The sequence below is a fragment of the Cnephaeus nilssonii genome (assembly GCF_951640355.1).
Source record: "Cnephaeus nilssonii genome assembly, chromosome: 17".
NCBI classification, from domain to species: Eukaryota; Metazoa; Chordata; class Mammalia; order Chiroptera; family Vespertilionidae; genus Cnephaeus; species Cnephaeus nilssonii.
In genome coordinates this window covers 21,688,405-21,700,847 of record NC_137088.1, presented here as the reverse complement: position 1 = coordinate 21,700,847, position 12,443 = coordinate 21,688,405, and the positions used below count along the sequence as shown (strand labels likewise).

General features: G+C 37.7%; 1 protein-coding gene across 1 annotated transcript in view; it reads left to right on the top strand.

Annotated features, from left to right (window-relative positions):
- KCNH8 (potassium voltage-gated channel subfamily H member 8) overlaps positions 1-12,443 on the top strand; it is a gene marked incomplete at both ends in the record, with an annotated part of 278,772 nt that overhangs the window by 215,828 nt on the left and 50,501 nt on the right. The window contains 3 exons of the mRNA XM_079794504.1: positions 5-202; positions 10,691-10,890; positions 11,880-12,129. Of these exons, the coding sequence (XP_079650630.1) occupies positions 5-202; positions 10,691-10,890; positions 11,880-12,129 (648 nt within the window). The remainder of the gene's footprint in view (positions 1-4; positions 203-10,690; positions 10,891-11,879; positions 12,130-12,443) is intronic.

The window sequence follows — 12,443 nt, the reverse complement described above, 5'->3', positions numbered from 1 at the left end:
GCAGGTTGGCTCCATGAGTTGGGAAAGAGACTGGAGTCTCCGTACTACGGCAACAATACCTTGGGGGGCCCGTCGATCCGAAGTGCCTACATTGCAGCCCTGTACTTCACGCTCAGCAGCCTCACCAGCGTTGGGTTTGGGAACGTCTCTGCTAATACCGATGCAGAAAAGATCTTCTCCATCTGCACCATGCTGATTGGTGGTAAGGGAAACTCTTCTTTTAGGCCAAGAGAATCAATGAGTGTCCGCCAAACTGTTGCTCTGTCCTAAAACACAAAGAAATATATTGGTTTACATCGGAAGAGTCTAAAAGCAGTATTTAAGATATCAGTGACAAACATTGTAATACACATAGAGATTAGCCATGAAAGTCTGCGATGTCAAAGAGTTCCATTTTCTGGGCAGATGAAGAAGAAACCATGTACCTGATGGCTGATTTCCAAAGGGCAGGCACTTTGTTTTCTCTCCATGCTGTTTACCCCTAGTGTTTGTGAACGACCTAAGTTTAAATTACAGGGAACTCTATTTTATAGTCCCAAAAAGATCCATCTTATCAAATTTTATTAATACTAATAAAGTTAAGGATGTTTGATAGATAACTAAAAATAAAAACATGAAAAACACCAATATGATAATAATAAATAGTTAACATTTATTGTTTTTATGCTCCATTCTCTGTGCTAAATGCTTCAGCCACAATACGCTAAGTAGTTATTAAGGCAAATCTAAGGGTTGAGCACTATGATTATCCCATTTATGAAATAGACAGTAGGTACAACAGAATGTACTTTCTGTACTCTGCTTTGTATGCTGGGATTTGGACTCAGCAAACTTCATTCTTCTTTGCCAGGCGGTTTTAGTTAGTTCTGCCAATAGGGGGAGCCAGAGGGAGACTGAAAAGCAGGAGGAAGGGAGAAGGGGCCTCCGGATTCTGGATTCTGATGTGTAGGATGAACCTTCGATTGGTGGCAGGCCATCTCAATCAGCAGCGAATGTTTCCAGCCATCCACCTTTTCAAATACTCCCCCACCCCCGTGTCATTGGGCCTTCTCAGAGACCTCTGCATCTGTTGGGAGTGCCCCCACATCCAAAGTCAGAGCCCTGGTTCCTTGTGGCTCCTCACAGCTCTTCCTCTGGGCTTCTGTGTTCCAACAACCCCATTTGTCCCCTTTGTTTACCCAGCTCCGAGGGCAGAAACCCCTTCCTTCAGTTATAGCCATGTTTCCTCTCCACTCTTTTTGCTCATTCAGCCTTCCAACACCAGGGAAAACAACCTCTCTACAGTAAATTCCCTCTGTTGAAGTATTCAGTATCATCCTCTTTTCTGAACCTCCTAACTGATACAGGAGTGATACTCTTATTATCCACAATTTTTCAGATGACAGGCCCAAAGCCTGGAGAAATAAAGTCACTTTCCCAATGCTTTTCAACCAGTAAGTAACTAAGGCAAGGTGTGTGAACCCAGAAGAATACTTATCTGTGTCTTTAAATACATAAATGGAAAATAACTGAATTATAAGTCTGCTGTCACAGAGCAGTAGGAGATGCGGATGTCTATCTAGATGAAGCAAGCAATCCTCTTAGACCAGTGCTCTATTACTATTTATTGTCCCACAGTATTCTCCCCAAAGCCTGTTAATTTATGTTCTCTTACTGGCTTTAATCCCATGTATCACTTTGAGTTTCGAACCTTATAATCAAGGATGGCTCCTACCAGCTTCCTTGCTTTAAACAGAGTGATCCAGCTTATGGTGAAATAAAAAACGCATAAAGCAGACCCTTCCCTCAAGAATCTTATGATCCAGTTTGGAAGAGAGAGGCTGAAATATGTAGAAAGAGTTTTTGTTTTTTAAAAAATATATTTTTATTTATTCAGAGAGGAAGGGAGAGGGAGAAAGAGATAGAAACATCAATGATGAGAAAGAATCATTAATTGGCTGCCTCCTGCGTGCCCCACACTAGGAATCAAGCCCGCAACCCGGGCATGTGCCCTGACCGAGAATTGAACCATGACCTCCTGGTTCATAGGTTGATGCTCAACCACTAAGCCACGCCAACTGGGCTGTGGAAAGAATTTTAAGGATACCAGGCAGTGAATGCTAAGTGCCAAATCACTTAGGAAGTTCAGAAGCAGTGAGAAACGAGGGCCACGGATCAGAAGAATTTCTTGGAAAGGCAGTGCTTATGGCAGAGTTGCTGAAGTAGCATTTTGGGACCGCAGTGATTGTAACAGGCTCTTGGCTGATATGTGGTAGTAAAATAGCCTAGGGAGCAGAGAACAGGAATTCTCATTTTCTGAAGAGCTACCCTGTGCCAGACCCGCTGGCGGCTATTTAATACCCAGTATTACGACATACATAATTGCCATTCTTCATGGCCCATCTTTCAGCCTAGCAAAATGACGATCATTTTTCAAATAAACACAGTCTATATTTATTTAATATTTGCCCATGTTTCTTCTACTCCTGGTGGAAATCTTGGGAAATGCTCAAATGCTTAAGGCTTAACCTACTAATTTGACATTCAAAGAATCTGTTAAATAAAGTTATTCTCTATTGATCCACCTACTATATTGTGAGTGACTTTGAGTCATAAATTGTTAAGGGATAAAGTATTCCTGCTGTTCACTGAAAACAGGCGCTATGCTGGCCACAAGGCCTAAAGATATGGGGAATAATTGGATAACCTCACTTTGTCACTAGTTAAACGCTTATTGAACAAATTATCTGGGTGCAAAACCAGTGCTCCCTTGTAAGTGGCAAAACTAATAGTTATACAATAAAATTTTAAAGGATTATAAAAAATCAAAGTAGGAATAAATGCTTAAAATGTGCAATACTACCTACATAGGAAACTACAAAACATTAGTGAGAAAATTTACAAATGGTTTAAAATAATGGAAGCATATGCAATGGTGATGGTTTTAAGACTCACTATTAAAAAGATACTAGTTGTACGCAATTAATCTAAAGATTCACTGCAATCCCAATAAAAATCTCAGGAAATGTGTGTTTATATATATGTGTGTTTGTGTGTGTGTGTGGTGTGTGTGTGTGAACAGTGACAAGCTGTTCCTAAAAATCAGTAGAAATGCAGAGCTAAAATTAGTCAACGCAATCATAAAGAACAAACTGGGAGATCTGTGCTACAGATATCAAGATCTATTAGGAAGTTACAGTAATAAACAAAGTATAGGGTTGGCTCAGGAATCGACAAATAGGCCAGTGGAATACAAGACAGTGCAGAAACAGACCCACGCTTTCTTTATAGCACAGGTGACGCTGCAATGGAAAGAGGAAATGATGATACTCTCAACGAATGTTACTGGGTCAAATTTACATGAAACTCTAAAAACTGTACTTTAAAATTAAGTCCAGATAAGTTTTTATCTAAATGTGAAAGAGAAGACAATAAGGTTTCTTAAAGGTAATTTAAGAGAATATTTTTATGACTTTGGATTTGACAAAGGTTTCTTAAACATGATACAAAAAGCCCTAATCATAAAAGAAAGATTGCTAAATTGAACTTCTGTTTATCAAAACATATTAGTAAGAGTGTGAAGAGGCAAACCACTGGATGGAAGATATTTGCAAACATCTGACAGGAATCTTATATCTTCGCTATCATAGAGAACTTTTACAAGTCAACAAGAAAAGAACAGACAACCCAAAAATGCATAAAAATTTTAAAAGCAGTTTTAAAATAGAACTCCACTTGTGTAGCTATCTAGAAGAGGATTTATAAAATTTATTAATTGAAATTACATAAATATCTAAAGAGAAACTGGGATGGCAGAGAATATTCATCACCTCTTTGGAGGTCTTGGTTGGCAGCAAAATATTAATCTATTAAGGAGATTTTTGTTTTTGTTCTATAAAATGACATCTAGGATTTTGTTTGTAGTACTCTGAAACTTTACCAAGGGTCAATCTGAATCAAACTGAAGTGAACAAAACTAATTTGCAAAAATTCAAGAGGAGCTCATATACTTTAAGTTGAAAAACAGAGAATTTTAATAGGGGAGAAAAACATCCTAATGAGTATTTTTTAATATATCCACACTGAAAAAGAATTGAATGTTTGCTAAGACAACTGAAATGGAATTACAAAATACTTGTGAACCCACTCACTATTTCCCTATTCTTAAATTGAAGCAGTTGATGAATTTCCTGGAGAAAAATAAAAATACGCTGTTCAAAAATGAATCAAAAATTTTTAATTAGAAAAATTATATTATAGAAAAAATAATTTTTAATTGAGCAAAGAGGGAAAAAATTACTTATAATCTGTGATCAGAACATTGGTAAGATTTTGGTATGTACTTTCCTAGCTTAAAAAAATTCACACACAGATGAGCATAATTATGTCCATTCACATTTATATATTCAAAGTATAACTTTCAATTAAAGTTTTCTGAGGGCAAAAAATATATTCCATATCCAAATTGATAGGAACCATATAAAAAGGTGCTCTACACATTCATGAGGGACATGCAAGTTAAGATCAAAATTAGATAACATTGACATTCACCACAATTGTAACTTACAGACACTGACACCCTAAGTGACTGAGAAGATATAGAACGTCTTAACTTCTATACTGTTAATGGGTATGGAAGTTTTGTCAATATCTACCACAGCTGAACATACCTGTTTTCTGTGACTCAGCAATTCCACTTCTGAGTGTATATCCAACAAAAATGCATATACATATATAGACATATATGTAGATACCTATAAAAGCATTATTATAAGACTCTCAAACTGAAAATGTCCATTCTTAAGGGAATAAGTAAATTATGAAATAATTATTTAATAGAGTACTATAGAGCAGTGATTTTCAACTTTTTTCATCTCATGGCACACATAAACTAATTACTAAAATTCTGCCGCACGCCAAAAAATATACTTTTTGCCAATCTGACACACACAAGAAAAACAGATATAATTTTGATTAATTCACACCAGACAGCTACTATTGTGTTGGTTGTCACTTTTTAATTTGACAATCTAAGGAAAAAGAGGTCAGTCCCCTGACTAAATAGTCAGGGATTGTATGTTTTAAAAATTCTTGCAGCACACTGGTTGAAAATCTGTGCTATACAGAAATGAGAATGAGTGAACTATTACATCTGCAACCACATGGACAAATCTTACAAATTCAATGCTGACCAGAGAAGCCAAAAACAAAAATGTACATACTGTGTGATTTTGTTTAGAGAAAGTTCAAGAGTAAGCAAAGCTTATTGATTGCAATACTGGTATAATCCATAACTGTGTCTATCTTTCATGATGGAGACTGATTAGTGGCTGTGAAAAGGACACAAAGGAGGCCCAAGGTGCTGACAATATCCTGTTTACTCATGGGGGGTAGGTTACTCTATAGGTCTGTTCACTTTGAGAAATCTCAATGAGATGTACATTTAGAACTTGCCAAATTTTCTCATGTGCATCTTTGATATTAATTTCACCTTGTAAAATCATGACAGGTGAGCTAATAATATAACTATCAAGTGTGGGATGAGAAGGTATGTAGCAGTGAGCTGAGTTCTCACCTTTCATATCAGGTTGTTTTTCGGTGTTGTCTAAAAATAACAAGTCAAGCAATAGAAGCAAAACCATATTGTCTAAATTACTGGTGATAACCATAATAAGATTAAAATAAATAATTGTAAAAGACTGCTTTTGCAGAGTGGGATGAAGGCGAAGGGATGGGCTTAGGGCCAAACCACTCATCATCAATTTTCTAAGCTATTGCTTACAATTATAAAACTTCTTAAAGAAATTACCAAACTACCAGAAATTCACTTCAGTTTCATAAATATTTATGACACACTTAAATTATGCCAGGTACTGTGCTGGGGAAACAAAGATGACTAACACATGATACTTTCCTTCTAGGAGTTCACAGTTTAGTCATGGAAATAGACGTTTAGGCAGACAATGTTCTTGCTTTTTCCATTTTAGTTCTCCCTTTTAAAATGTACATGTTTAAAAGACTAGAAAATACACACACACACAAACAAAACTGCATATAATCCCATGACCAAAAGATAGTCTTTTCAGTCTTTTTATACAAATACTAGAGGCCCAGTGCATGAAATTCGTGCACTCAGAGAGGGGGAGTCCCTCAGCCTGGACTGCACCCTCTCATAGTCTGGGAGCCCTCAGGGGATGTCTTACTGATGGCTTAGGCCCACTCTCCATAGCACTGCTGCAGAGGCGGGAGAGGCTCCCACCACTGCTGCTGCACTAGCCAGCCATGAGCACGGCTTCTGGCTGAGCGGCGCTCCCCCTGTGGGAGCACACTGACTACCAGGGGACAGCTCCTGTATTGAGCATCTGCCCCCTGGTGGTCAGTGTGTTTCATAGCAACCGGTCGTTCTGCTGTTTGGTCGATTTGCATATTAGCCTTTTATTATATAGGATAATGTGTTATTATGGGCAAGGCCTCTAATTCAATTTTTTTTAGGTAGTTAAAGGGAGGGGCAGCATTTTCACTTGAGCCTGAAGCTAAAATTGCCCTTAGCTCAAAAATCTGCATACCACTGAGACACATCTTGGTGAGGCTCATTCTGAACCCCCACACTGTTCTATTATGTGTAATAGTATTGGGTACCCATCTTATCTCTTTAGTGAAAGGAACCTTGTGTTATGTGACAATGACTAACTTTATCTCATGAGTTGTGTTTTGGCTTCAAGCCTGTATCCAATATTCATGCAGCAACTTCAGCTCTTCTGTTCAGTATTTACCTGGCATGTCTTTTATTTTATTTTCTCTAAATCTTTCTAGATTTTTATGTATTATATAGGAATAGCCCATGGACACAGACAATAGTCTGGCAAAGGCCTGGAAGGGGTGGGTGCAGGGTGGAGGAGATCAATGGGCGGGGGGGGGGGGGGGGGGGACTAAAACAAAGGGACATCTGTAATACTTTCAACAATAAAGATACATTTTAGCCGAAACCGGTTTGGCTCAGTGGATAGAGCGTCGGTCTGCTGTTGCAGGCACGTCCCATGTTTCTCTCTCATCAACGTTTCTAACTCTCTATCCCTCTCCCTTTCTCTCTGTAAAAAAATCAATAAAATATATTTCAAAAAAAAACCCAAAAAAATAAAAAATAAAGATACATTTTAAATAAAGGAAAATATCTTAGTTGAAAAGAGTTTTATGTGAAATAATATAATTTCTCTACACTGTACTTTATATTCTCAACTCCTCTCAAAGAGATATTAATTGACCCTATGTTCACTTAATGTTAATTGACCCTGTGTTCATTGACTGCAGGACTGACTTCTGCCACGCCAACCCAGCACTGACTACTATGGGGCTGCGATCAGACCCTGCTTTTCTCTCCCAGCCTCTGTCTGGGCCTGATCACAGCCCCCTCAGCAGTCAGTACTGGGTCGCCTCGGCTGAGGTGCCCACAGCGCTGCAGTCAGTGCTGGGTCACCACGGCAACCCAGGGCTGACTGCAGGACTGACTTCCGGTTGGTCGGGCCTCCGGTTGTTGTGGATGTGATGGACCCAGGGTTTTTACATATTAGGATGCCTCTATTTTCTCAAACATTTATCTCAATTATACATGTTTGCCACCAAACAAAATATATGGAGAACATTTTTCCATGCCTTTAAAAGTCCTTTCATTATACTTAGTAATGGTTGCCTAATAGTCACAAAATAAGTTAGCCCCAGTCAATGGGACCATCTACTCAACCTCTGAGGTTAGATAAAGCTTCTTAGTGAAGATGACACATCACTGAGGACTTGTCCAGTTGAGATGAGGCATTGTTGCCATGAATAAAGTAGAGGGAAACACTTAAGTCAAGGCTTTCCTCAAGTCGGCTCATCCTATATATGCTCATCCTGACATCATTTTATGGGGCCCATATGGGCTATGGTGTTCACAAACTCAGGTTGTTGTTAAGATGTCTTTACACTGCCATTTAAATTCATCACTTAGGAAATTGTTCTCACTCTGTTTTCTCTCCCATCTGCCACCCATAACCCAGTGTACTTGTAGCAAAGAGTGGAAAATTCAAGGGCAATGAGTAGGTGGGAGAGAAAAGGAGGGGAGCTAAGATTACCCAAAGGCTGAACTCTGGTCTCTTTTTAACAGCAGAAAACAAGTCCCTATGTCGAATCTGAAGACACTGCCAAGTATTTGGCTAAAAAAATCAGCAATAAGGGCCATACATCATTTGCCAACTCCTGAACTATTCTATAGGGTACATATTCAAATTTCACCAGTTGTTTTAATCATGTCCTTTAGAGCTATCCTCTCACCTCCAATCCAATCCAGTTTTCTGCACTGCATTGAATTATCATGTATCTTTAATCTAGAAAATCAATTCCTTAGTCTTTCCCTGACTTCCATGACCTGGACACTTTTGAAGATTACAAACTAGTTCTTTTGTAGAAGGTCCTTCAATTTGGGTTTGTCTAATGGTTTCTCATAAATAAATCCAGGTTATGCATTTCTATCAGGATACCAGAGAATTGATGTTGTGTCCTTTTCAATGAGTAATATGAAGATAATATGTTTGTCTGATTACTGGTGATGTTGACTTAGACCAGTGGTCGGCAAACTCATTAGTCAACAGAGCCAAATATCAACAGTACAACGATTGAAATTTCTTTTGAGAGCCAAATTTTTTAAACCTAAACTTCTTCTAATGCCACTTCTTCAAAATAGACTCGCCCAGGCCGTGGTATTTTGTGGAAGAGCCACACTCAAGGGGCCAAAGAGCCGCATGTGGCTCACGAGCCAGTTTGCCGACCACGGACTTAGACCATTTGTCTGTCAGGCTTTTCCCACTGTAAAGTTACCTTTCTCTGCTTCAGTAAAGAATTTGTGAAGAGGGGAAAAAATAAAAAGAAATCAGCAATGACATTATACCTCAGGAAATCAATATTGCCCCAAATATTGATTTGAAAGAAGGGAGGGAGAAGAAAGGAACAAATGGGGGAAGGGAGAGCAGGAGGGAGAAGGGAACAGAGAAAGAGAGAGAAGAATCTTCTAGATCCCAATTAATGGGGTTCCTTCAAAGACCTGCTATTAAGATGAGATTTTACAAAATGCATTTTATGTGAAACTCCTACAAAAAGAAAAAGAGCCTCCCACAGACTCAGCAGCAGGCCTAGCATCCTACTTAAAGCATCATATGCATCAACTCTGCCAGGAGTAAAAGGAAAATCTTTCCCAAACTGACCTGGATAGAGAAGTTAGTTCGAGTCAAACTTTCATAGCAGATGGAATGATTTGGCCTGACACTTTCACACACTCTTTGCCAATGTGAAAATTATAACCAGTGACAAAGAGGCAATAATAACTTTGGAAACTGAAAAACTGTGAGAGCTAGGGTTTTCTTTTTTAACTACTTAAATTAGAAGCATTTTTCTACGTTGAAATGAGACTTTGAAATTATGGTGACTCAGACGAGTACTTACCAACAACACTTATGAATGCTACAATTAATCCAGTAATTCATTTTATTGATAGTGTACAATTAAGATGCTAAATGATCTGAACATATTACTTCTTTTACTTTAAGTGCTTTACACACATTATAATTAAGCAAAGCAAAGTTAAAATCATACACATAATTAAGGAAAGCAGTGTTAAAATAAATGAAATAAAATTGTTCTCAGTATTCAGTTTAATCTCCATAAAAGACAATTACATATTTTTACAGATGGCAGGGCTTCCAAACCCTGAGCTCATAAGTATTAACAGAGCCTGAAATCGGTGTTTGATTTCTTCGACTTGGAACAGAATCAGTTCTTTTCTTTACTGAGTATCATAAATAGGAGTCTCTTCTTCCAAATAAAATATTTAAGCATCAAAACTCTTGTGTTTCTAAAACCATATGGAAGAATAAAACTCCATTTAGGATTCACTAAGAACCATTCCACAGTAAACTGTTAAGTGATAAAACATTTTTCTTGGGACATTTTTTGGCCTGTTGGAAGGCATTCCATTTTTTGAAAATTTAGAAAGATTATTATAATAGACTTATTTTTTAAATGTATTTGTTATTTTAATAAAAAACTATTAAACTATAACTTTAAGGCTAATTTTATGAATTATTAAACTTTCATCATAGTTCTTAAACTATACATAACTATTTAAATAATACAGATGTGAATCAAGTACAAAATAAAAATATGTCATAGCCAGAATGGCAGAAAACAGATGAAGTGTGGGTCAAAGGGGCTTTTCATATTACTACTTTTTAATATTTTTAGTCTGATCAAGCCATATGGAATCAAAATGACTGCATCAGGATGCACCTCGTGACCAATATGTTTGTATCAAAAGAGCTGTATCAATGTGGCCACATAAGCAAACTCTGCTCTAATATAGGATATACAGACTGTAAAAACAGACTTAACCTTTTGCACTCAGATGCCGAGTGTGACTCGACATGGTTAGCATCGGTAGCAGCTCTTTTTATACTCTTTGAATGTATCAATAATTTGAAATATAAAAAAATCCAAATAAGTTTGTATGAAAAGAAACTCCAGATTTTTATTCTACTGCCGCGCTTTGTAAAATCTGGGGTATTTAAAAAATTAAATCCCGAGTAGAATAAAGGAATCGAAAAAAAAGCAAGCGAGTGCAAAGGGTTAAGGGATGAGCTCCTCCATCATATTTATCTCCCATTCTGTGTGGCATTTTTCTCTTCAGCCTTGATGCATGCCTTGGTGTTTGGAAATGTGACGGCGATCATACAGAGGATGTACTCCAGATGGTCCCTCTATCACACTAGAACTAAGGATCTGAAGGACTTCATACGTGTCCATCACCTGCCCCAGCAGCTCAAGCAGAGGATGCTCGAATATTTCCAAACAACCTGGTCAGTCAACAATGGAATAGATTCCAATGAGGTAATGTTCATTTCTCATGTTGACATTTTCAGGCAGAAGGTAAAGGCAAAGTTCTCTCGTTTAGGTCTCAGAAGTAAAGGACACGCCTACCAACTTCTTTATCTCTTTATTTTTTAAATCCTCTAAAAACCCAATCCATCTTCTTCCATCTGCCTTGGCTTATGTTTCCACGATGCCATTTTAGATTGACCAATGACTTATATTAATTTGCTAGTTTAGTCCATAAGGTGGACTTATTTTCATTGTCTTTAACCTGCTTTGAAAGGAACCAATTATTACGGCAGTTGAATTGTGTAATTTGGAATACAGGGTGGGGCAAAAGTAGGTTTGAAGTTGTTTATATAAAAAGTAATACAATAATTAATAAATAGTAACATAATAAACTTTGTATTTTATATACTCCCAACTGTAAACCTATTCCACCCTGTATTAGATTAATTAAGTGAATGTTTGCATTTAAAACCAACAAAGTAAAAAAAAAAACAACAACATGCTTTTCAGCAAAGGTGTTAGCTGTGGACTTCCAAAAATACCCAGACCACCACTGTAAAAAAAAAAAAATTATCATATAAATTAAGCAAACATTCCACCAACTACCCACCACCACCACCACCACCACACCAGTAATCAACATTTTTCATGTGATTATTTGATTTCTCCTCTCTTCCTATAATCGTGACCATATTCCATAACTTCTGCCTGGAGTTGAGTCTTTGTGAGAAGCAAGTCACAATGAGCTATATGATTTCATTCTGGAATCTTTTATTTATTAGTTTATTCTGTTTCTCTAGTCTTCTTATCAGCTTGTTATTCAGTAGCACATAACTGGGGTCACAGTCATTGAAAAATCTCTCCAGGACTATACATATCGATATTTCCTCTTCTGTACTCTGGTTGGTCAAACAATGGGAAGAACAACCCAAATGTCTTGCAAAGTAAATAAGTTAGACTTACCCCAACTTGATTTTCTCTTTCATCTTTTTTGACAGCTTCTGAAAGACTTTCCAGATGAGCTGCGTTCTGACATCACTATGCACTTGAACAAGGAAATCTTACAGTTGTCCCTTTTTGAGTGTGCCAGCCGGGGCTGTCTCAGGTCTCTGTCTCTACACATTAAAACCTCTTTCTGTGCTCCGGGCGAGTATCTGCTGCGTCAAGGAGATGCTCTGCAGGCCATCTACTTTGTATGCTCGGGCTCCATGGAAGTTCTTAAAGACAGCATGGTGCTCGCTATTCTTGGTAGGTCCGAGTTGAAAGTTCCATAAAATTCTACTCTGAATCATAAGTTAGAGATGAAATGGGGGCGAGGGGAGGGATTGCCATAGATTAAGAAAATTGTGGCTGCATATGTAGACTCAGGATCTTTCTTCATATGGGTTTAAACCACATATTGAGTTTATACTGTTAAGTGTTATATCCAACATATTATTTGATTCTTGTTAAAAATCCAGCTGTATAACTATTACTCCCATTTACAAATGAATAATTAGTACTTTAGTATCACAGATAGTAAATAGTCCCCCTTATCCAATGGGTTATGTTCTAAGACCCCC